Source organism: Protomyctophum bolini, assembly GCF_963924005.1.
Source record: "Protomyctophum bolini genome assembly, chromosome: 16".
Classification (NCBI taxonomy): domain Eukaryota; kingdom Metazoa; phylum Chordata; class Actinopteri; order Myctophiformes; family Myctophidae; genus Protomyctophum; species Protomyctophum bolini.
The window spans coordinates 28,716,279-28,743,774 of record NC_137877.1 but is presented as its reverse complement, the minus strand read 5'-3'; the positions used below and the strand labels follow the sequence as shown (position 1 = coordinate 28,743,774).

At 38.9% G+C, this 27,496-nt stretch overlaps 1 protein-coding gene across 1 annotated transcript in view; it reads right to left on the bottom strand.

The window, feature by feature from the left end:
- LOC308330896 (potassium voltage-gated channel subfamily H member 7) overlaps positions 1 to 5,407 on the bottom strand; it is a gene marked incomplete at its 3' end in the record, with an annotated part of 56,513 nt that extends 51,106 nt beyond the window's left edge. Inside the window, exons 1-2 of the mRNA XM_080785969.1 lie at positions 5,289 to 5,407; positions 4,629 to 4,859 (exon numbers count right to left, since the gene is read on the bottom strand). Coding sequence (XP_080642095.1) covers positions 4,629 to 4,859; positions 5,289 to 5,364 — 307 coding nt within the window. The 5' untranslated portion in view covers positions 5,365 to 5,407. The remainder of the gene's footprint in view (positions 1 to 4,628; positions 4,860 to 5,288) is intronic.
- Positions 5,408 to 27,496: the final 22,089 nt, after the last annotated feature.

The following is a 27,496-nucleotide window of genomic DNA, read 5'->3' as shown; positions in this document are numbered from 1 at the left end:
TGATTCAGTCTTTAGATATTAGATATTCATTTTAGCTACAACATAAAGGTGCTACATTGCCAGCAGATATGGCAGATTTTACTCTGAAAAGCCCCTCCCTTCCGATCTCCCCCAAAACCGGGAGGCATAATCTTCCGTTCTTACCTCATGCTGGTCACGCTAAAGTCTCCCTAGAAGCGTTAATATTCCAAACGAGATGCATGCTGAAGTCAGAAATGAAGACAGAACATTGTCCCTTTGGTCAAAACCATGGAGAATAGATTATGAGTTAATTATGAGCTATTCTTTCGGAGCCATAAACAAAGAAGTGAACGGCAGTGTGCATGTGCGAAACACAAGGAGTATGGTGCAGTTTATATATTGTTCAATAACAAATGCCCTAAAGACGTCCAAGGCCACCTGCGGTTTGATTAGAAAGGATGTGTATACACATCCAAGGCTTAATTAGTGTTAAGAGGCGGCTATTCATAGCTACTGTGGAGTCAGTACTGCTACTACAGAGCTCAAGAACCTGAAATTGTGGAGGGTAGGGATCCAGGAATCCCAAGTTGGTGTTGGCTAGACCTCACTCTCACAACAATCTGGGAACCCATCTGCAAAGAAAAACCCAGAACCCTCTGCTGTTTGTTTCCTTTGAATTTGCCTCTGGGGGCAGGCCCCAGTAGAATGTGAATAACAGGATTTTGGCCTGTTTGGCCCGGCCTCAGCCCTCCACTTCCTGTGGTGTGCCTGTGTTTTCATTACCACTATCAACAATTGTATACACATTCTGAATGGTCTTGCTGACAGATTCGGTAGCACAGCACATAATCTGTTCTTGAGACATTACTCTCGTAATAACCAACTACTTAGCTGCCCCGGCCCCTTTATATACAAACCCATTGTAACTTCAAACTCTGTTTGGGGTGTTCACAAAAGCCTGAGTAGATGAAAGAATTACCAAAAGTTAAGTGAAATATCCCTTTAATGTAAGTATTTGTTGTATGGGTAAAGCTTAGCATTTTTTTTTACCAAAACTTTATTGTCCCTGATGTCAGTCACAAACCCTGACTACTATAATAGGACGGTGGGGTGTGTGTATGTGTGTGCATGAATTTGTGCGTGCATGTGTGTTTGTGTGTAAAAGTGAAAAAGTGTGGAGTGGAGTGCAATCGAGAACACACTTATTAGGCTGAGTCATACTTGATGTAATGCTAGTTAATATCATCACCTTTCAAAGTTAATTCTCTCTCTCTGAAAATCCTCCCCATGTTGATTCATTTACTGTTCTCTTTTCAACATGAATGCTATGTGCTTTGTGACTTGTAGGTGCATGGAATATAGAGGCTTTAGTTAAATGACCTGTTAATATGACGGATTAACTGATTTGTATGGGCACTGATAGCTTAGAATGGGGTCAAGAGAGGAGACATGATGGCATACAGCTACTTTCCGCCCCATCAGCTTCAGTTTGTAGAGAATCCAACTTGAATCAATAGCACTATGGCTCTAAAGGATGCCATGAATGTTTCATTTGCATTCCCCTATAGCTGTGGGAGCATGTGGATTGTGTCCTCTGTACGCATTTAATGCATTTACTCTGTAAGCTGCTCATTCTCAGTCACCACACTGTCAGCACTGACATCTTTATTCATGAGCACAGCCGCTCACTGTAGCTTCCTCTGAGGAGTATTAAGAGTCATGTCCTGAAGCCTCGATGCACACCAGGGAGGATTGGGAAGAGAAGGGAGTAAGGATTATGTCGGAATGCTTCTGTGGATCCTTGCGCTGCCACGCATTACAGACAGATGAAGTGCAGACGGCGTAGCGTTCAGTGTACGGGAGGCTAAAGCCTGATTTGCACTTTTGGGGACATGCTGTCACACGACGGCATGAAAAAAAAAAAGGTGAAAGAAGTTGACATATTTTTTGCCAAGCAACATGTCATGTGATCGGTGAAGCATAAAGGCTTAACTGAAGTTGCCTTGAAATCCTACTTGTCAAGAGCTGAGCGGGTAGAGTCGTCGCCGGCGGTCCCTGGAGTACTTTGTGTAATTGTCTCGCAGGTTCCTGAAACCATCTATTCAAGCGTAGTAGCAGCATCTGGCTCAGGTTTTTCCCCCTGATTAGGTAGCCCGAAACAATGCTTGGACCGATGGCTGCTGATGCTAGATTAAACATGCATCTACCGGTATAGCCTAGAATTTCATTTCATCTAGCTCACGATGAAAATTACATTTCTTTCCCATTTTTGTTCATGATTAAATTAAATCAAATGCAGAAAATATGCCCATGATTCCAACTATAAAAACCTTTTATCTTGTTTCATCCTGAGAGAGTGGTGATTTTGCAGGGCTATAATCATAGCCCTGTCATAGCCTCAGTGGTGACTTTAAAGGGCTATAATCATGATGACCACAAAGAACCCTGCTCAAGGATAGGAGGAGGACAGCAGGTTTGCTGCCTCTGCAGTTCACCATTTATGCAAGGGCTAGGATTTTGTCTGAAAATTAATGACAACCCCGTTACAAACAGCAAGGGTGTCCAGGTGCAACACCAAAGACCAAAATAGTTATACCCTACAGTATAACATGGGGAACTTTTGGTTTTGCAAATCTGCTATGAGTATGAAACATATATCCCATCTGAATGTTGACCTGTATGACGGAGCGTTGTACAGTTAAATATTATTTGCATATAGTTATACCTATCTTATAGTTATACCTACCTGCATGGGAGCTAAATGCACAATGACGTGACATGAGCACATACTGAACTCATTCTACATACTGGACAAGTGGCAAGCAAATCTATTCAAGTATTTCTTCATTAACGCAGTCTGGAATTTACAGGGAAACAGGTGCACGTTGGACTCAAATGAACTTGCCGTCTTTCTCGTTCACTCTCACTCCTCCTCCGCCTCTCTAACTTGCTCCTTCGCTGCCTGCCTGTCACTGTTTTGGCCTGTCACAGCAGACAAAACGGCACCATGTCATCATCATGGCACTTCACCAAGCCCCTCCTGATCGTGTCAGCTGTTATCTGGTCCCTGCTGTACGCGTCTTAGCCACGATGCTAACTGGAGCTACACTCCTGTGTGGTCTTAATATAATACACTGTTGAGACCAGTTGTGTTAATGGTGTGTTACCTTCCATGCTAATTATTACAGTAGACCTCTTTCATAATGTGGTGGGTATTTCATTCTCACTCGCCCTCTTTGCATTACCATATAGTAAAACAAACGTGCACACACAGCACCACACCAGTCAATAAACCTAAAGTTGAGCACTACATGAGTAACGTTATTATCCGAATAAATACAGCAATGTGAAACATTGTTAAAGACAAAGCCACACAGGTTTTTTAACCATTTGTAAGTCAGAGAGTGTACAAACATTTGTACACTCTCTTTTACTGTGTAGCAGAATATCCTTGCTGTTTTTGCCGGTCAAGGGCAATGTCTTCTTCCGCTCCTGTAATGCTGTGTGCACACGGGCAGACGCAAAGATGCAAAGCTACACAGTGTATTTGTAGCTGTTGTAGCTTTTACAGCAGCTACAAGCGTTGGATTTGCTTTGTAGCTTCACATTGCTGGCTTCCATTGACAATGAATGGTAGACTGCGTGGTTGCGTCTGTCCGTGTGAAGGCATCATGACAGACCAGGGCCAGTGCTCAGAATGCCAGGTTACATTATGGGATGCAGAAAATATGCCCATGATGGCATGATTCCAACTATAAAAACCTCTCATCTTGTTTCATCCTGAAAGAGTGGTAGTAGAGTATTGAGGAGGTGCACTCATCATCATTTTTGGAAGAAGATACAGTATATATGAACACAAATACTTGTAGTCATTAACCTGTTTCAAAGGAGTGTTGTTAAGTGTTTTGATAACGTGGTTATTGTTGTATTTGCATATATTTACGCATTCAGTTTTTGTTTAGTTGAGATAAAGACCAACACAGTTGGAGGCCTGCTCAGGAGGTCAACTTTCAGGGGCAACACAGACATGTCCCCATGTCAGAGTACACACTGTCAAATCTGGAGCATTAATTTAACATGTATAAAAAAGTGACCCATAGCAGGGTAGTACAGTACCATACTTAAGTACAATTTTGCTTTATACTTTACATGAGTATTTCCAATTTCCAATACGTTTACTTCTACTCAGATCCAAATATTGTACTTTTACTTCACTACAATTATTTGAAAGCTTGAGTTATTAGTTACTTTGTAGATTTTGATTATTATTACAAAACAAGAAAACATACATTAACCACTTTTAGCCCTATACATTTTGGGCCATTTGAAAATAGCCGATCTACAAGCTCGCATTGCGACGCATTGTGAGCTTGTAGATCTGCTATTTTCAAAATATTTGTATACATTTGAAAAACCTGAAATGGTACATTCTCCATATTGAACACTTTCTACTTTTGGAACTTTAAGTGCATTTTGATGCCAAAACCTTTGTACTTTTACTCAAGTACATTTGGAATTCCGGACATTTACCTGTAACGGAGTAGTTCTACTATGCAGTATTGATACTTTTGAGTACTAACTTTGAGTACACAGCCACCCTGCAGCAGCGAGTTACTGACTCACCGTCCTTGCGGTGGTAGGTGATCTCCACCTTGTTACTGACTCACCATCCTTGCGGTGGTAGGTGATCTCCACCTTGCGCTCATCGGATCCGAGCAGAGCCTGGGCGACCTCGCTGATGGCATGGCTGTCGGTCAGCTGGCCATGGAGGAAGTCACAGGTGCACGGCCTCTGCATGATGTCCGGCCTGGAGAAGCCGGTCATCTCAACGAATCCGTCGTTGCAGTAGATGATCGCACAGTTCTCCACCCTGGCATTGGCTATCACAAATTTACGATCTGCAGGAGGAACAAAATGGCAATTGTCTGTGAAGGTGCTGTATAGGCTGCTGTGGAACATATCATACATATACATAACCTCTTAACCTTCATTGGTGTTATATCATCAAGTACAAATATTAAATGAATGTTTAATCACATCCACATTCAATGCAAGTATGTAGAGCAATAGCTTTACTTACAACAATAACCATTGACACTTTCTGACACTATATAAACCTCACTTTAATTGCTGTGGAACTGGAAATGTTCTTACAATTTCTCCAAAGCACACACTAAGCATTAATTGCCCATTCAGTCGAGAGTATAAGGCATTCAACCAGAATATTTGGTATAAAGATAAATAAAGACATGTATATACTGTACAATTAAACTTTGTTACATTGGCCTATCTATGGCCATAAAATATAATATTTATCAAATACTTACTTTGTCCTTCGAATTTCCGTATTATTATTCCAAGAAATGTGTTTTGTGGCGCAACGTGACCTCTTCGCACAGGCATGTTTGGACACGGAATATCCCAAGATCGTTGAGTAAAAGTTATAGTTGCTGGCTGATATTGCCTTTTCCACGAGTCATACTCGGAACAAGTAGGCTACTCTACGTCCAATTACCTTTCCTAGTATTCATCGAAGAGTTCCTCAGCCTGCATGCGTACCAGAGCATTTAAATGCCTCCTCACCGAAACGCACGGAATCGGGGAGGATAGCTTGGGTCAGATCCAGTTCGCAAACCATTTCTCGTTGGATGCGATCTTCACGTCCTCTGTAGCGGTGTGTTGGACGAATGCAGCGGACAAGGCTTCATAATATGCCAAGGGGTGTGACGTTGCTCCCTGGGGGCTTAGTTTCCTCCACCATCCAGTAAGGTTAATTCCCAGCGTTGTGTAGCGAGACATAATCGGAAACGTAGCCTACCGTGTTTTGCTAGTATAGTTGCCATTACTGGCACTGCACATTTGGGTGAAATAATTGTTTCCCCCTTGTTATTTCAGTAGCATTAGAATTGTTTAACTGCATGTTTACGAGGTCTCGTCTGTGAGCTGTGAATGAAATTAACAACGATTCTGTGACTGCTGCGCTGTCCAGGGTGCTGAAGTTTCCGTGTAACACAGCAACATTTCCCATTGGGAATTGAAAAGCAATACTGTATTTTACTGATACGTTTGTTGCGCAATATTTTCCTGTCTTGGATCATTTTGCTTTAGGCTTCAGCCATGCAGTATTACTATTATTATTTTTAATAATGTCTGCATTCATACCAGATAAATACTTTCAAGTTCAGCCAATCTCTGCAAGCTATAGTAACCCAAAGCCAGGCAGGGTAAAAAAGAAAAAAAGAAAAAAAGGAAATGTGTGCATAATGCAAAGCCCCTCTCACAGTGCTGAAACATCTGTCCCAGTATTTCAGCAGGACTCCATATTCCATCTGGCCCATTGAGAAAACAGGCTGAATGGAAGGAAAAGACACCAATACATCATATCAGGAGAGCATGTATTTGCTATGTATTGGCCATCACTGAACACTGTGCTTCAGTAAAACTGCTGCAGTAGCTTATGCAGTGGTGAAAGAAGTACTCAGATTATCTTACTTTTACTTGTAATGTACAACTAAGTCCTGCATTCAAAACTATACTTTCATTTCAAAAGGTTTTGGCATCAAAATATGCTTTACTTTAAAGATGCTGATAACTAATATATCGATCCTAATTTTTCAGTTAATGTATGTTTTGTATTTATGTTCTAAATCTGCAAAATAACTGTAACTGTTGATGCTTAGCTATTCTATTATGCTGCTGTACTGAGAAAAGTGTATTCAGATAAATAATGTTCCCAGCATTTAAAGTGGTGACGGTATCTTGGTTGCAATATTTCAACAATATACTGACACTCTTATTTTCCCTGGTGGAATGCACATCTTCAGACTCGCCGCGGTTTAGTGCATTTTAGTTTTACTTCACCTTCATTGAATTGATAGAGAGAGAGGATAGTTGTTTAGAGTTTACACTAGATGAAGTGGGAATGCTAAAGTTTAAACACCAAAGTAGGGGAGAGCCGCCTTGGATGTAACGCGTCACGGTTGTAACATGGACGTTATCTCTTGATTGGTCAACGCCACCATGACGCCATCGCGTCAGTATGTGTACAGCAACGTACTCTACGTGCCCAGGAAGTTTGAAGTGTTTACCTTCATCCTGCGGGGAGCTATTGGCGAAAAACTGACTTTTTTCAAAATGCGTATAATTTTACACCTGGAGTATTTGTGTGCTACAAGTTTTTTCTTTGGTGTTGGTGAATAAAAATCCAAATGGATGTCTTCATGCTTATGTTCTTCATTAGTTTGCATCGTGTTTAGACGGAATTCACGTTCATTCTGGTCTGTAAGCAACGGCAAAGAAAACTTCGGAGGGAGGGTCAATTGTAACATGTGTTACAAATGGTCCGCTTCCATTCAATGCCATTATAAGTAATATTTACATATTTGACATATTGGCCAATATTATATGTTCTAAAATTGTATTGTATTGTGTAGTGTATTCTAAAATTAGTTTAGGGTTGTATAACATTGTACAACTCAATCAATCAAACGTTTGTTTAATCAATGTATTTCCCCATTGAACTGAAAAAAAAAGCCCAAACTGCACACCCGATACTATTTAATATTTCCCAATATGTTTGATACATTTTCTTATCACATCCATGGTATGAAAACAATGCTAAGGAGTTGCTTCAATGAAATATAATTGCTTTAAGCTGAAAACGATATGTTTAATGGTGTTTTTTAGCGTTGTTACATTTATACTCCATGCTGTTACAATTAATCCGATATGCGCAGCAAATGTAACACTGAAACAGCGTCCACGTTCGGTTTAATAACTCCCGACCTGTTTTATCAAAAAAATAACTTGAAGTGGTTTATGGTAGCTGACATGTGTAGGTCCGTTGCCTGAAAATATTACATGTGTAGCTAAACGGATCTCCGAGTAAAAAAATGAAACGTGCAAAATGTTACATCCAAGGCGGCTCTCCCCTACCGAAACAATGTAATTCATTAGTAAACAATATCCTGACTTGGTATAGGCCTACTATCATTGGTATTCACATACTCAACCTTTTATCATTGAATAGCTGACCATTTAATTGCACAAAATAATTTGATCACTTTGGAAATGAACTATAACATCTGTGGGTTTGATGCTACATTGATAAAGACAACATTTTAGCATAACGATGAAGACATTGATGAAGAATTTTTGCTGCAGCGAGTTGGTGAACTGGCAAGTTCTCCAGATACTGTTTTGTTGTGCTATACATTTATAATTATTCATTTAGACATGTTGCCACACATCTCTCAAATCTCAATATAACTTTAAGGCTGGCGGCAACAATGTATTATTAGCATGGTTTGGCCCTCAGCTGGTGTGATATTTGCAGCCTCTGAGTTTGTGCTGAATCGCTAGTGAAAACACAGGATTTATTGCCAAGAACTTGAGCTAAATATAGGAATTACGGGTGAAAAGTTCCTTTTAAAAGATCTTTTTGTCAATTCTCTCATCTTCCAGGAGAAAATGTTTTCTTCAGAAGCCAGTCGGGATGGCGAATTTGGTGCTTAAAAGGAAATATGCAAGAAATTGTGTTTTTCCTCCTCCTGTACTCATGAACACAAACCTCCCCAGGCCATGGTGCTTTGTCTGCTGGATTTTATTAAATCACTGTTGCATTAAGCCAATCTAGAACCCCCATCCATTACTCACAACACAGCTACAGTAGAACCCTCTCAGAGGACAGCCATTACTCACTAACAATCCAGTTAGAGGGAAAATCATGACATGTGTTCTCTTTTTGTCTGTCTCGTTTTGTGCCGTCCAATGGAAATCAGTGGATTAATTGTGGACAGTGGATTCAAGTGAAAAGAATATCATACAGTATGGTGGCTGGGGTGGGAGTGAAAAATATTAACACTGGACACACGCTGTGTGTATAAAGTAGAGAGGCATTGGAAGGGTGAGGGGTGATATTTACTGACCCCATTCAAGAGCTCTGCACAAGGAAGGAAACAGTCACCTTTGGAGGCCTACTGTATGTGCCCCTGGGGTAGACATATATCCACCCTAGCATGTTTGTTCATCTCAAAAAGCATCTGCCACCCCAGTGTGATATGTACTTAAGTATTAGTAGTAAAGTATATGGCTCTGTACGGCAACCTCTGTGGCCGTGTCTGCTTCCTTTAACAAGCGAAGGAATTTATTCTCTCAATGCATTGCTGCATTGAAAATGCAGGGAGACCCCTGATACTGAACAAACACTCCAATGATTAATATCAGATATAGAGCTTCAACATTTTAACAACAAAACATTTTGTTTACTTTTAACCCACCAATCATTCCAATATGGTGCATACACATGGCATCATTTGCATTAATAAAGCAATAAGCAACAAGAGGTCTCATCCATTTTATAATGGCTAGTGAGACCCGACGCGTAGCGGAGGGTCTCCAACCCTGTCAGCTGGGACCTTGCGTGTCGTCTTGCTTTTCTAGAACGGTACATCAAGATATAGCAATTAATATAAACCTAATAAAACTATTACATTCACAAAAGTAGCTATGCTTTGTGCCCACCAGAGCGAGCCACATGCACTTCCTTGTTTTTACTCCGCCAAATCTGGGGAAATAGGAGGCGCTGTAGGCAAATCAAGTGCTCCTCTTCTCCAGTTCAGCTACAGAGTTGTGGGATCAGCTGGGAATGATCTAAAATGATTGAAGGTGTGGATTATCGTGAGATTTACAACAGAAACCAGCCAATCAGAATCAAGTATTGGGACTAACCGTTTTAGAATACCCCATCTATGGGGTATTCTAATTCTAACGGCTTGCAGTGTATTGCAAAGTATAAATTGAAAATATAAACTGATCCAGGAATACATATATCTTCTCAATGCAACATGTATTATTGATTTACAGTGCAATGCACAGTGAGTTAAGGACTATGCAATGCCGGGTTCAAGGTCTAAACAGAACATAACACAGTCTACATTTTTAAACATTGTTCTCTTATTGCATGGCAGTTCTGAAAATCATGTTAATGTTCATTCACTTCCCTTAATCTCTGAGAATTTAGAGCCAGTGTCCAGTGGCCTAATCCAGGTCTCACGGCAGTAGCTACATTTCTGACCACACACACACACACACACACACACACACACACACACACACACACACACACACACACACGGTTACGATTATGGCCATCCTTGGGAAATAGTCGTAGGGCTTATTCATTGTCCGTATAAATGTACTGGTCTCCCTGTCGAGTAGGTAATCCACTAGTCGAAAACGCTAAATAAAAGTGGCTGTTTCATCTATTGTGCTCTGAGGCTCTCCCCACATGCCACAGCGTGCTGCTCAGACCATCTGCCCTTAATGACACAAAGGGAGAAACAGAACAAACTTAAGGAGCTGACTGAACACCTTTGACCTGTTTTGTGTGACTTAAATAACAACCTAATAATTATGTTACAATTTACAATTTACAATTTAGGCATTTAGCAGACGCTCTTAATCCAGAGCGACTTACATTAAGCAAGAACAAAAAAGCATGGGAATACATCACATAAAAACATTTATCATGAAACATGCGTAAGCTAAGAAAGTAACAGTGGAATATCTATAATGAAACTATACATATAAGCTATACATCTATACTACTATGCTATACATATGTACTATGACGTGCTATGACAATAGCACATACAATGCACTTATGCTGTCTACATAACATGCTATAAGTCTGTATCAAATGCTATATGTTGGAGATAAGGGCCACATCCTCCACCTCTGTTACAGATGTAAGCTCACATTAGTGTGAAAATTCATTTCCAGAAAGCCAGGGGGAAGCCCAAACTAATCAATGGCTGTGGCAGTGATATTTCTGAAGGTACTGTGGCTGATAGATTACAATATTGTATTACGTACTGTACTGAAGACAAACTCTTCCAATCATTTCCCACGGCTTGGTCTAAACAGCTTGTTTTGAAGCCTTCCCAATTCCCCTTTTTCCATTAATTTGAAAGGTGATAAATAATGCACTGACTGTCCCCCGTGTCACCATTTTCACAGAGGTTGTTAGGTCCTGGGTGAATACACTAAACATGAGCGCCAGATGTTGCCACCCACAAATACAGTAAGCTAGAAAGTATATTAAGTCTCAAATATGCTCTCTGGCTTTTGTTGTCATCTGCCATTTTCAAAGTTGTAATTGCAGATTCATCAAAAAGAGTCTTCAACACTACATGAGATTTTCATTGTTGCCTGCAGGCTAGCTAATATTTTATTTGTACAGTAAGCTCTTATTGCTCTCTAAAACTATGTTTTTCAGTTTGAAAGCAGTGAGCCACACGGTTGTACAACAAAGTAAAGTTCAAACCATAATTTTCTAATGCTGGGAGAAAGATTGTTTCACAGTAAAATTGTTTATCATCATCATTATTATCACTTGGATTTCATCAATTGCTTCTGTGAAATCAGGGCACCGCTAAAAATCTGGAACTGACATTCACTTTAGGCATGAGGAGACAGATCTGTCTGATATTTCATATTCCATCCTAATTGGCTAACATTGGCTTTCAAAGTTTGCAGGATTGGCCCGTTTTGAACAAAAAGCCTCAAATCATGAATGCAGCGTGCAATTTACGTGAAATCTTTCACAGACTTTCCTACTAGGCTGAGGAATATATCCCACCCTTTTCACATTGGCCTGTTATAGCGCCACCAACAGGTGGATTTTTGCAAAACACATTTTTGAAACAAAATCACTCATTTGATTTCTGGGGGTCAACATTTCTGTAACTCTGACACAAACAGCTGATATCATTTTTGACCCATTTAGACCTGAGGCCGATTCTAAAAATAAATAAAAATAAAGTCTTCTAAATCCTGACAGTTTTCTGAAAAACCCATGTTTCTATGTCAGTGGTGCTCAACCCTTTTCATGTCCAGGACCCCCAGAATTACCTCTATTTGGCTTTGGACCCCCATCTGAAAATATGTTGTTCCAGGCACCCCCCAGTTTTCAAAAACAGCATATACAAGCTCGTAGCGCGGCACTATGAGCTTGTAGATCTGCTATTTTTCTTGCTTAAAACACCAGAATGGGTTAAATGAGCATTTGTATAGCAACATAAATTGACATTAATATAACATTACCCTCAGTTAAGTATTGAATTAAAGCTGCAATGAATACACAGGCCATTCAGAAAAAGTTACATCCAACCAACTATGTTCAGAGAAAGTTTTTAAATGAGATGGACATGTATATGATAGAAAACATTAAAAGTGGGTTTCAGGTGGGGTAATGTAAACACAACATCTTAACACTGGTGAAATAGTGAATTTCATATTTAATGTAAACATACAACAGGACTAAGGTGAGGCAGTCGGCAGGTTACAGCGCTGTAGGGCTTCGAACCCTATAAGGCAGAAGCTCGGATAGTACTGTACCAGCGCTGCTTTCTTTTGCTTTGCAACACCGTTTCTTTACTTGCATGTCAATTCAGAAATATAAGATAGCCGATCTACAATATGCTCACTATGGAACAACTCTCACATCCTAATAATTAACCCTATAACCTTAACCCAATTTAGCTATTTGGAAACATTGTGATCTGCTATTTTCAAATATAGCTGAGGTATATAGCCTATGGTTTAAAGTGGCTAGCTATTTTTTATGCTATATTACAAAAAACTAAACAAACATATGTTGCTATTGGACCCAATCTGAGAATAACTGTGCTATTGTACATGGTCATTACAGGTCAATCAGTAAACAATGAAGGAAAGCTGTGTTGGTGCTTGATCAAGGCAGGCTATTCTTATAATATTTTATACCTTTTCACCCACAGCGCCTGGAGCATCCACTTGGACTCAAGTCGTGTCTCATCAGCCGTGGTCGGGTAGCCTGGAGGACGGTGTCTGTTGCGAGACGCAGAAACATCCAATGATTCAAGATTACAACATTGACAGTCCAGGTTTATGCATCAGCAGATGTTTTATTTTATCATGCAAGTAAGGACATGTTAGCATGGCCAAAACAATCACCGGTAGAAGGTACTTTCAGGTTTCTGAAATGGGGTTCAAGGCCTAATGTTTTACAGCATGTCCTGCTTGTGTGTTTATTACATGAAATGTTATCATAAATCATAATAGTACCCGAATGCACAAACTATTTGTAATTACAACATGTAATACTTGGTTCACGGAGTTATCTTTCACAGTACGCTTTGCACAAACCCAGGCGAGAACACTGGACCCTTTGACCATGTCAGATTTTCTCTCACAGTAGGCTTTGCACAATCCCAGGCGCGAACCCTGGACCTCTCGGGGATGTCAGATTAAATTATATGTAAATTGGAACACAGGTATGCACCTCTGGCGACCTTGGACACTCCCATATGCTAATCTGGACAACGGAGACCGAGCGGAGGACGTTGGCGAATCGCTGGGCAGGGAAAAAGCACTACTGTACTGCTCATCGTCCTCATCGTCGCTCGCAGGGCAAGTAGGGTTATCCTTTACCCAGGGGCAAGGCACTGCCATTTCAGATGTAATGTTGAGGGCATCATCTCTGAACTTTTTCTTTAGTAACAAGTTTCCTTGTGAATTATTTAGCTGTTTCCTAATTTAAATCTTGTGCTGACTAAAAAGCATTACAGCAGCACACCAGTGCAAATAGCTTTGAGTGAAAATGGTCCACGGTCACAGATTCTCCCATTATATGGAAAACAACAACTGGAACTAAGAACAAATAACTTAAACTGCTCATAATATAGCATTACAATCAGTTTAAACCCTTTCAACCTTATTTATACTCCAGCTATTCATAAATAGACCTCACCATTGCACCGCAACACGTTGTGAGATTGTACAGTAGATCTGCTATTTTTTCATGTAGAATTGCAAATCTTGAAAAGTTTTCAGAAATGTTTAATCATTTTGAAAACATTTAACACAAATCTTCTCTTATGGGGGTCCCTGGCACAAAATAATTTCAATTGGAGTCCTTGACATGAACATGTTTGAGAACCACTGCTGACCTACAGTATGAGCTGCATTTATTCATAGTGTAGCTATTAATAGCTCTCTGCTTGTGCATATGCAAGGCCCGACATAGCATGATTCATGAGTCAGCTCCACTCATCAACTGTAGTGAATTACACAGGAATGACACGGAGATGTCTCTTCTCACCATGTATACAGTGCACTGAGATGTGTACTCAGACTACTCACTGGCCCATATAGTGAGTAGTGAGTAGTGGCCCATATAATAGTAGTCACTGTCACATATCAAAGAGAATAATAACCTTGGATCTAACCTGATGGTAACACAGAAAGCTATGGTTCTGTGCTATCCCTCTCAGCCTTAAATTCCATGACAAATGTTTGTCAGAATGTCCATAGAGTTTGAACAAGTAGCCTGTCGTGTAGAATAGCCCTATAACTGGTTCTTGAGAAGTTTTGGGAGGAAAGTCATTACCACCATTATCAAACTCCTGCACAGTCAGGCTCAGTGGAGTGATGACCTCATTCCAGCTATCTTGTCTGTGTGGCCAGAGGTTACCATGGAAACTGATGTGCCCCAGTGGATCCTTTACTGCCCCCCCCCCCCCACAAGATTCTAATGAACACTGTCATATAAAACATTATTGACCTGTTAACCATAAATAAAATATTTCCAGTGTCGTTTTACACAAGGCCGTCATCACGCACTGTTAGAAATGAACACTGACGCAATTTCAGACCCATTACATTTTTGTGAAGAGAACATTAATTGTTTTTTGTATATTTTGGGGTGAATTATTAATTTTGTGCGTGTGTGCGTGTCTCCAGTGGTGGAAAGTACATCTACTTAAGTACTGTACTTGCAATTTCCAATACTTTTACTTACTCCAAAACACCAATACAATATATCACGATGCGAAACATTGTGAGCTTGTAGATCTGTGCAAATTTGTATACTGTACATTTGAAAACTTGAAATGAGACATTAATGCATAGTACTTTCTACCTTTGATGCTTAAAGTACATTTTGATAGTGATACCAATGCTTTTGTACTTTTACTCAAGTACATTTTGAATTCCTGAATTTTACTTGTAACAGAGTATTTCTATATTGCAGTATTGATACTTTTACTTAAGTAAAACCTTAAACCACGACTGATAGTTTTCCAGGCTTTCACAGCCGACACAGGGGACTCTCGCTGTGGGTTATCTGACTGCACAGCTCTGGAGGACAGCCAACAGAGAATGTCCTTACACACACACACACACACGCACACGCACACGCACACGCACACGCACACGCACACGCACACGCACACACACACACACACACCCCTTTCACAAACATCAGTGGTTTAGGAACATGAAACTTCATTATCCTCCGGATCAAGGGCTATCTGTTGAACACTGGAATTATAGCATATAGCATTTGTATAAAAATGTGTACTGGGGACGATGACTGGTGACCGGTACATCATATGATGTGTCATATTATGTATTGTTCTATTGGTGACCATTGGAAGCATGGTGTTGCCTCTGCATTCTATCTATCTTGCTGATTAAGGGCAAAGGTTCGTAATTGTACAGTAATACTGACTGCCTAAGCATCTTTCATTGAATACCCTGTTGGAAATATGAGTACACTGTACTGTATTTCTTGTTAACCTTTATCCACAGCCAGTGTTCCATCAGTTACACAAAGGTCATCTGTAATGATCTGAAATCTACGGTCCCTGATTTCATATGCTGTAGGAATGATGGGGGAACTACATGATAATTTGACAATCGCACGCGCTAGTTACCCTTTATTAAAACATTAGGATCTTAAAAATGAATGAGGTAATCATGTCTTAAAATAAGACACAATACTTAGTTCATTAGTTGCACTGAGGCCTGTAAAAGACGAACAAGGTCAATTGAAGAAAGAAGCTGCCTTTTAAATTCTGGATGCAGAAGTGTCTTATCATATATGACTTGTGATAAAATCTTATTATTAACAGAGTCACTCACTCAGACCTACTGCACAAGTGGCACAAGTGATTCACGTTAAATGGCTCCATGCTGACACCAAGTGGTGTGTAAGCCAATGTACATCAAATAGGGTTGCTTAGGGCAGGGATACTCAAATAGATTTACCTGTGGGCCACATTACAAAAATGGCAAGGGGCCAGGGGCCAGTAGATAAAATTACGACATTAATGATACTTGATAACTTCTCTCTTTCAATTGCTTTATTTTCGCAAAATGTATCAAAGTACAATGTGCATGCACACAATATGTAAATAAATAAATGTGTTACATTTTCTTGCATAAACACAAAGAGCTGTTTTCATAACTGCACAAATTATTGCACATAACATGAGTAGCTGTTATAATAACATAACATGAGTAGCTCTTTGCCTGCCTGCCTGCCTGCCTGTCTGTCTGTCTGTCCATGAGTAGTTATTTGTCTGTCTGTCAATGAGTAGCTGTCTTACTGTCTGCCTGTCTATGAGTAGCTGTCTGCCTGCCTGTCTATGAGTAGCTGTCTGTCTGCCTGCCTGCCTGTCCAATTGTCCATGAGTAGCTGTCTGTCTGCCTGTCTGAGTAGCTGTCTGCCTGCCTGCCTAATTGTCCATGAGTAGCTGTCTGTCTGCCTGTCTATGAGTAGCTGTCTTCCTGCCTGCCTAATTGTCCATGAGTATCTGTCTGTCTGCCTGTCTATGAGTAGCTGTCTGCCTTCCTGCCTGTCCAATTGTCCATGAGTAGCTGTCTGTCTGTCTATGAGTAGCTGTCTGCCTGCCTGCCCAATTGTCTATGAGTAGCTGTCTGTCTGTCTATGAGTAGCTGTCTGCCTTCCTGCCTGTCCAATTGTCCATGAGTAGCTGTCTGTCTGTCTATGAGTAGCTGTCTGCCTTCCTGCCTGTCCAATTGTCCATGAGTAGCTGTCTGCCTGCCTGTCCAATTCTCCATGAGTAGCTGTCTGTCTGCCTGTCTATGAGTAGCTGTCTGACTGCCTGCCTGTCCAATTCTCCATGAGTAGCTGTCTGTCTGTCTGCCTGTCTATGAGTAGCTGTCTGCCTGCCTGCCAGCCAGCAAGTTGGTTAACAGAAAATAAATTGTTATGGCTGAGTAAAATAAAATACAATAAACACAATTTGCCTGAAAATAGATTACCCAGCTATGACCCCCCCCCCCCCAAGCTTTTATTTTCGTTCGAGTAATAGTACAACTCTAATAGTATTACTTATAATAATGTAATTAAAGATAACTTCATTCAGATTTTTTTATTTTTATTTCATTTTCCAGATTTTTTTCCCTTTTTTTTAGATTTTCATTGGTGGGCCAGTCATAATGGTCCCGCGGGCCTGATGTGGCCCGCGGGCCTGAGGTTGAGTATCACTGGCTTAGGGCATTGAAATGTTTGGAAATCTAATACAAAGGCCCGACTCACACCTTTCGATCTAGCATACAACATTGATGCATGCTAGATGTATATGTCAGCAGGCAGAAAACTTACTTTTCCTTTCTTATTGTTTATTTCCTTTGGTTGCTGTGTATTTTGCTGTGTTATATTTGCTGTGTTATATTTGAGTGATTTTGCTACAATGTTTTGAGTTGATTATTTTTGCGCATGATTTGTTTACTTTTTTATACTTTTGTGTTTCTATAGCAATTGTTTTCTGCCACTGCACCCAGGACTGTTTAATGATGGACAGCGGCTATATAATTTAGGCAGCAATCAACTGGGACGGTATGAGAGCTCTCGGCCAATGAGGAGCCGAGTACAGTCAGGGGAGGGTCCCTTGGCAGACGGCGGAACAAACAAATGTTTGTGTGGAGCCTGGTTTCATATGGACTGTCTGGGAGTTTCACGACACTGTCTAGTGAGCTAATCTAGTGAGCTAATTTAAGACTTGCGGTGGACGATCTCTTCAAAATAAGAGTACCCTCTAGAGCATTGAAAAAAAGTTTAATTTGCACATTAGAACTACAAATTAAGCATTTCAATGATGCTATAAGACACACATTATGTTTCTGTGTAAAAACAAGTAATTAAATAATAATAATAATAATAATAAAGTTATCTAAATGGATAAATGCTATTCACTGGAGTGCATGGACTTTATAAAGTGGACACTGGACAAAAGACGGCTCCGCGAGGCAACTATCTGGACATACCCACGTGTTCAGGGAGATGTCCTCTACCACACCCCACTCTCCGCTAAGCGGGAGAGGTGTAAAATTCAGAGCAGCAGACCTTCTATTGGGGTCAACACTCAAAAAAGTGCCGTTTCCAGACCCAGAATGGACACTGGACAAAGAGGCCTCCGCGAGGCAACTATCTGGACATACCCACGCGTCCGGGGAGATGTCCTCTACCACACCCCGCTCTCCGCTAAGCGGGAGAGGTGTAAAATTCACAGCAGCAGAGCTTCTACTGGGGTCAATGCAAAAAAAAATACCGTTTCCGGACCCAGACTGGACACTGGACAAAAGACGGCTCCGCGAGGCAACTATCTGGACATACCCACGCGTCCGGGGAGATGTCCTCTACCACACCCCACTCTCCGCTAAGCGGGAGAGGTGTAAAATTCACAGCAGCAGAGCTTCTACTGGGGTCAATGCAAAAAAAATTACCGTTTCCGGACCCAGACTGGACACTGGACAAAAGATCTCAGGTCAGAATGGGTTAATCAGACCAGTGTGTGTCCAGTGGAAACCTCGTATGAATCTGATCTCGGGTCAGAATGGGTTAACAATGTGAAAAGATTTTCCGTCCGTTGAAAAAAGTAAATAAATGACGTAACTTTAAATTACCTCACGTGGGTGGATCAAATTGATCAGCTGTTTGGTGTTAGGGAGTTGATCAATACAAATGCTGCTTCTGTGAACAGAAGTTTCAACCTTTCAACTCTTACAGCAATCAGTTTAAAAGTGTCCCAATCACGTTTTTGTTTTGCTCTCGATCCGATTCCGATCATTTGATTTTGAGAAATGCCGATACCGATTTTTCACGATCCGATATTTATCATTTTATACACTTATGACATATCACAATAGTATATTATCCTAAATCACAGACTATATAATATTGATGCACTGCCCATGCACCAAAAGCCCTGAAGTTATTACAATAATAATAATTTAAAAAAAATACAGATACTACAGTACGAATATAACATTTTTGTACCATTTCTGTCATGTCATGTCATAGAGCTGCATGATTATGGCAAAACATGGGGTCCATATTGAGACCAGTTATTAAAAGTATTAAAGGATGTTGTTTTTTTAAGCTCCCATGTGTATTTTTATATGTAATTGGCTGCCGACAGCCATCTGAAAGTATAGTTTCTTTTTTAGACACATTTTCACGATCTTTCAAAAAATAGCAGATCTACAAGCTTGTAGCGCGGCATTCGGTGCCACGCTATGAGCTTGTAGATCTGCTATTTTTCAATAACTAAAGTATATAACATAATGCTTAAATCACCAAATGCGGTTCCCGTCCAGAATGGGTTTGGTCGCGAGCTATAGAGGTGGGTGATATGGTGATACATACATATCGTTGAGATGATACAATGTCTCCACGATGGACCATTTCAGAGATGTCACATCTATCGCGATACAGACGAGGCTCTGGATAGAGCAAGTGCACATCTATTAGTCGCACGTCTATACCTTTAATTTATATTTCTGTGGTATGGTGGTGTCGTACCCCCAGTTTGACATGATTAGGACTCGGACAAACATTTAATGGTATTTCTATTCTGACCCCAATTTATATTGTAATATCAATGTTAATGTACCTGAGAACGGATCCATTTGGTTCCTATCATTTGACTAGAACTCATTGTTTTTTCTCTACTGTCTTGGGAGGCATGTGGACAGTTCAGAAAATAATAGTTGTTTGACCTGTTTTCCAAAATAAATTCTAATAATACCATGTGTTGTCATTTTTAAGTTTGTTTTCACACATTTGGGGTAATGATGAAAAACGGCGCGCTATAGTATGCCGTATGATATGGGCTATAGCCCATGGTCCAAAATGATGAGAAACGAGGATAACTTTTTTTTCCAAAATTTCAAAAAACATGGGCTATAACCCATCGTTTTTGTCAAATTGCGGAAATTGCGGAAATCGTAATTGTGGAAATTGCGGATTTATTTTTTCATTTTTTCATTTTTTTCAAATCCTCAAAAATGATGAAAAACGGCGTGACATAGTATGCCGTACGATATGGGCTATAGCCCATGGTCCAAAATGATGAGAAACGAGGCTAACTTTGTTTTTCAAAATTTCAAAAAACATGGGCTATAACCCATCGTTTTTGTCATTTCGTCATTTTTTTCAAATCCTCAAAAATGATGAAAAACGGCGTGCCATAGTATGCCGTACGATATGGGCTATAGCCCATGGTACAAAATGATGAGAAACGAGGCTAACTTTTTTTTTCAAAATTTCAAAAAACATGGGCTATAACCCATCGTTTTTTTAAATTTTTAAATTTTTTTCAAATCCTCAAAAATGATGAAAAACGGCGTGCCATAGTATGCCGTACGATATGGGCATATTTCACACACACACACGCACACGCGCACGCACACACACACACACACACACACACACACACACACACACACACACACACACACACACACACACACACACACACACACACACAGTGTAATTAGTGTTAAGCCAGTTCAGTTGTCGTAGATCAGCTCAATTGATGTCCAGCACACATGTGAAACTGATCAGTTTGGTAGAGTGATCTCATCTCCTCTGCCCTTTTCCTCCTCCATTTGCATATACGTTTTCACGCTTTAAAAAACATTTCATGATGCAGTGGTTAAAATAATCCTATTAAAGCAAAGTTGAAACCCATGTTTTTTTTTATTTTGAAAAAAAAGTTATCCTCGTTTCTCATCAACCAAATGGACCCTTACAGGTCCAACACTGGTTATCGAAGCGTGCACACACACACACACACACACACACACACACTGTTGAAATGTAAAATTTACATTTCAACGAAAGGACCTGTAAATGACAACACAAAAACTAAGGCACTGGTGTCGTACTTCTGGTTTACCGGAACGGGGTGCAACTCCCTGCAGTGCCCTGCTCAATTTGTTGTATTTACATGGTTCATTGGTCCATTGCTTTGCACACTGACTTTCAGAAGGACAACTTTAAAGCAGCACAGAAATTCCCCATGATTGTGTGCCTCAGTGGACCAACGGATAAGTCAAATGATATCCGTAGTATACCTAGTAGAAGTGTGCCGGTTCGAACCCCGACATACTCAAATCTTTACTGACACTTTGCATTCCACACTAACATCAACTAGCACAGAAAAGCTGTGTTGTAGTAACCAGCAGTTAGCTCAGTGTGATGAGTGGCTGTGTTTGTGATCCACAGGTCCAGGGTTCAAATCCCACATTAGTCATGTGGCTCTGTGACAATTTGCTTTGCACACTGACTTTCTTGAATAAAAAATAAAAACTCAAAAGCACCAGGAGACATCTGCTGAATGCCCCAAGGTGCCTTGGCTCAATGGTGTGGAGCGCTTGACCCGTTGCCTCTGCTTCAGACAGTTGGCCGGTTCAAGTCCCATGTCATGACATCAAGGTGCTGGGAAGGACCATCGGGAGACGGTGCTCTCTCCCCCTGTTTCCTGCGCGCAGGGTCCGGCCCATTCCTCTCTGTTATGTCATATGACGAGCATTTAACTTTTAATATCACAATTATTGTAGCTAATCTTTAACTGAATCTGGAAGTATTCCTTTATTAAATGATTCTTCATAGTCTGGAATTGTAACTGATCAATTTTCTTTTGTGACTTTCGCCTTTATTTTATATGGAGGGACAGTCAGTGGTGTAAACTTTATTTATATAGCACATTTCATACATAAAATGCAACTCTGTCACATTCTGTCTCTCCCTCAGTCTCCACACTGGCCTCCCATATCCCATTCCAGCACACCCAGTTCCATTTACACACCTGTCAACTACCTAATCAGCCCAGCAGTGAACACTTCTCCAATCAACCTGCTCACTATAAAACTGGACTCAGTACAAACACTCATTGTCAGTTCATAACCTGTGTCACAGATGTCCTGCCTGTTCATGTGTTGACTTTGATGTCATTCTGATTCATGCCTGATTCCTACCTGCATTCCCCTGTGTAAGATATCTCGTAATTCTTTATTAAATACTTTATTATTATACTCTAGTTTGTTGTGACTTTGCTCCTGGGTTCAACTCTGTCTGCATCCTTGACAACTAAAGTACTTCACATATTAAACTTTATTTATATAGCACATGTCATACATAAAATGCAACTCAAAGTACTTCACATGAAAATAAAATAAAAAATAACAAGCAGCGGAATGCCAGAAACAAAAAGTAGGTCAATCTACAATTGGCAAATAAAAATAGCAATACAAAACTAAAACATTAAAAATGGTAAGGAAATTTGTATTGGATAATACATTTTAAATTGATATTATTAGATATTCAACTTTATTGACATTTATAATTAAATTGGTGTCTTTACACTGTAGAATCCATTGTTGTTTGTTTCTGTTGCTTAACTCTGTTGCTTTAACTACATATAAGTGTCTATTTGTTTGTCTCTAAATGTTTTGATGAATTGAACAATGCCCTTTGTTCAATTCATGCCATACTATAGCACGCCGTTTTTCAATTTTTGAAAAATCGTTTTTTGAATTTTTGAAAAAAATGTTATCCTCATTTTTCATCATTTTTGAACATGGGCTATAGCCCCTACCGTACGGCATACTATAGCACGCCGTTTTTCATCATTTTTGAGGATTTGAAGAAAATTCAAAATTTCAAAAAACATGGGTTATAGCCCATCGTTTTTTGAATTTTTGAAAAAAATGTTATCCTCATTTTTCATCATTTTTGAACATGGGCTATAGCCCCTACCGTACGGCATACTATAGCACGCCGTTTTTCATCAATTTTGAGGATTTGAAGAAAATTCAAAATTTAAAAAAACATGGGTTATAGCCCATCGTTTTTTGAATTTTTGAAAAAATGTTATCCTCATTTTTCATCATTTTTGAACATGGGCTATAGCCCCTACCGTACGGCATACTATAGCACGCCGTTTTTCATCATTTTTGAGGATTTGAAGAAAATTCAAAATTTCAAAAAACATGGGTTATAGCCCATCGTTTTTTGAATTTTTGAAAAAAATGTTATCCTCATTTTTCATCATTTTTGAACATGGGCTATAGCCCCTACCGTACGGCATACTATAGCACGCCGTTTTTCATCATTTTTGAGGATTTGAAGAAAATTCAAAATTTCAAAAAACATGGGTTATAGCCCATCGTTTTTTGATTTTTTGAAAAAAATGTTATCCTCATTTTTCATCATTTTTGAACATGGGCTATAGCCCCTACCGTACGGCATACTATAGCACGCCGTTTTTCATCAATTTTGAGGATTTGAAGAAAATTCAAAATTTAAAAAAACATGGGTTATAGCCCATCGTTTTTTGAATTTTTGAAAAAATGTTATCCTCATTTTTCATCATTTTTGAACATGGGCTATAGCCCCTACCGTACGGCATACTATAGCACGCCGTTTTTCATCATTTTTGAGGATTTGAAGAAAATTCAAAATTTCAAAAAACATGGGTTATAGCCCATCGTTTTTTGAATTTTTGAAAAAAAAATTATCCTCATTTTTCATCATTTTTGAACATGGGCTATAGCCCCTACCGTACGGCATACTATAGCACGCCGTTTTTCATCATTTTTGAGGATTTGAAGAAAATTCAAAATTTCAAAAAACATGGGTTATAGCCCATTGTTTTTTGATTTTTTGAAAAAAATGTTATCCTCATTTTTCATCATTTTTGAACATGGGCTATAGCCCCTACCGTACGGCATACTATAGCACGCCGTTTTTCATCATTTTTGAGGATTTGAAGAAAATTCAAAATTTCAAAAAACATGGGTTATAGCCCATCGTTTTTTGAATTTTTGAAAAAAATGTTATCCTCATTTTTCATCATTTTTGAACATGGGCTATAGCCCCTACCGTACGGCATACTATAGCACGCCGTTTTTCATCAATTTTGAGGATTTGAAGAAAATTAAAAATTAAAAAAAACATGGGTTATAGCCCATCGTTTTTTGAATTTTTGAAAAAATGTTATCCTCATTTTTCATCATTTTTGAACATGGGCTATAGCCCCTACCGTACGGCATACTATAGCACGCCGTTTTTCATCAATTTTGAGGATTTGAAGAAAATTAAAAATTAAAAAAAACATGGGTTATAGCCCATCGTTTTTTGAATTTTTGAAAAAATGTTATCCTCATTTTTCATCATTTTTGAACATGGGCGATAGCCCCTACCGTACGGCATACTATAGCACGCCGTTTTTCATCATCTTTGAGGATTTGAAGAAAATTCAAAATTTCAAAAAACATGGGTTATAGCCCATTGTTTTTTAATTTTTGAAAAAAATGTTATCCTCATTTTTCATCATTTTTGAACATGGGCTATAGCCCCTACCGTACGGCATACTATAGCACGCCGTTTTTCATCATTTTTGAGGATTTGAAGAAAATTCAAAATTTCAAAAAACATGGGTTATAGCCCATCGTTTTTTGATTTTTTGAAAAAAATGTTATCCTCATTTTTCATCATTTTTGAACATGGGCTATAGCCCCTACCGTATGGCATACTATAGCACGCCGTTTTTCATCATTTTTGAGGATTTGAAGAAAATTCAAAATTTCAAAAAACATGGGTTATAGCCCATCGTTTTTTGAATTTTTGAAAAAAATGTTATCCTCATTTTTCATCATTTTTGAACATGGGCTATAGCCCCTACCGTACGGCATACTATAGCACGCCGTTTTTCATCATTTTTGAGGATTTGAAGAAAATTCAAAATTTCAAAAAACATGGGTTATAGCCCATTGTTTTTTGATTTTTTGAAAAAAATGTTATCCTCATTTTTCCTCATTTTTGAACATGGGCTATAGCCCCTACCGTACGGCATACTATAGCACGCCGTTTTTCATCATTTTTGAGGATTTGAAGAAAATTCAAAATTTCAAAAAACATGGGTTATAGCCCATCGTTTTTTGAATTTTTGAAAAAAATGTTATCCTCATTTTTCATCATTTTTGAACATGGGCTATAGCCCCTACCGTACGGCATACTATAGCACGCCGTTTTTCATCATTTTTGAGGATTTGAAGAAAATTCAAAATTTCAAAAAACATGGGTTATAGCCCATCGTTTTTTGATTTTTTGAAAAAAATGTTATCCTCATTTTTCATCATTTTTGAACATGGGCTATAGCCCCTACCGTATGGCATACTATAGCACGCCGTTTTTCATCATTTTTGAGGATTTGAAGAAAATTCAAAATTTCAAAAAACATGGGTTATAGCCCATCGTTTTTTGAATTTTTGAAAAAAATGTTATCCTCATTTTTCATCATTTTTGAACATGGGCTATAGCCCCTACCGTACGGCATACTATAGCACGCCGTTTTTCATCATTTTTGAGGATTTGAAGAAAATTCAAAATTTCAAAAAACATGGGTTATAGCCCATTGTTTTTTGATTTTTTGAAAAAAATGTTATCCTCATTTTTCATCATTTTTGAACATGGGCTATAGCCCCTACCGTACGGCATACTATAGCACGCCATGTTTCAAAAAACATGGGTTATAGCCCATCGTTTTTTGAATTTTTGAAAAAAATGTTATCCTCATTTTTCATCATTTTTGAACATGGGCTATAGCCCCTACCGTATGGCATACTATAGCACGCCGTTTTTCATCATTTTTGAGGATTTGAAGAAAATTCAAAATTTCAAAAAACATGGGTTATAGCCCATCGTTTTTTGAATTTTTGAAAAAAATGTTATCCTCATTTTTCATCATTTTTGAACATGGGCTATAGCCCCTACCGTACGGCATACTATAGCACGCCGTTTTTCATCATTTTTGAGGATTTGAAGAAAATTCAAAATTTCAAAAAACATGGGTTATAGCCCATTGTTTTTTGATTTTTTGAAAAAAATGTTATCCTCATTTTTCCTCATTTTTGAACATGGGCTATAGCCCCTACCGTACGGCATACTATAGCACGCCGTTTTTCATCATTTTTGAGGATTTGAAGAAAATTCAAAATTTCAAAAAACATGGGTTATAGCCCATCGTTTTTTGAATTTTTGAAAAAAATGTTATCCTCATTTTTCATCATTTTTGAACATGGGCTATAGCCCCTACCGTACGGCATACTATAGCACGCCGTTTTTCATCATTTTTGAGGATTTCAAGAAAATTCAAAATTTCAAAAAACATGGGTTATAGCCCATCGTTTTTTGATTTTTTGAAAAAAATGTTATCCTCATTTTTCATCATTTTTGAACATGGGCTATAGCCCCTACCGTATGGCATACTATAGCACGCCGTTTTTCATCATTTTTGAGGATTTGAAGAAAATTCAAAATTTCAAAAAACATGGGTTATAGCCCATCGTTTTTTGAATTTTTGAAAAAAATGTTATCCTCATTTTTCATCATTTTTGAACATGGGCTATAGCCCCTACCGTACGGCATACTATAGCACGCCGTTTTTCATCATTTTTGAGGATTTGAAGAAAATTCAAAATTTCAAAAAACATGGGTTATAGCCCATTGTTTTTTGATTTTTTGAAAAAAATGTTATCCTCATTTTTCATCATTTTTGAACATGGGCTATAGCCCCTACCGTACGGCATACTATAGCACGCCATGTTTCAAAAAACATGGGTTATAGCCCATCGTTTTTTGAATTTTTGAAAAAAATGTTATCCTCATTTTTCATCATTTTTGAACATGGGCTATAGCCCCTACCGTATGGCATACTATAGCACGCCGTTTTTCATCATTTTTGAGGATTTGAAGAAAATTCAAAATTTCAAAAAACATGGGTTATAGCCCATCGTTTTTTGAATTTTTGAAAAAAATGTTATCCTCATTTTTCATCATTTTTGAACATGGGCTATAGCCCCTACCGTACGGCATACTATAGCACGCCGTTTTTCATCATTTTTGAGGATTTGAAGAAAATTCAAAATTTCAAAAAACATGGGTTATAGCCCATTGTTTTTTGATTTTTTGAAAAAAATGTTATCCTCATTTTTCATCATTTTTGAACATGGGCTATAGCCCCTACCGTACGGCATACTATAGCACGCCGTTTTTCATCATTTTTGAGGATTTGAAGAAAATTCAAAATTTCAAAAAACATGGGTTATAGCCCATCGTTTTTTGAATTTTTGAAAAAAATGTTATCCTCATTTTTCATCATTTTTGAACATGGGCTATAGCCCCTACCGTACGGCATACTATAGCACGCCGTTTTTCATCAATTTTGAGGATTTGAAGAAAATTCAAAATTTCAAAAAACATGGGTTATAGCCCATCGTTTTTTGAATTTTTGAAAAAAATGTTATCCTCATTTTTCATCATTTTTGAACATGGGCTATAGCCCCTACCGTACGGCATACTATAGCACGCCGTTTTTCATCATTTTTGAGGATTTGA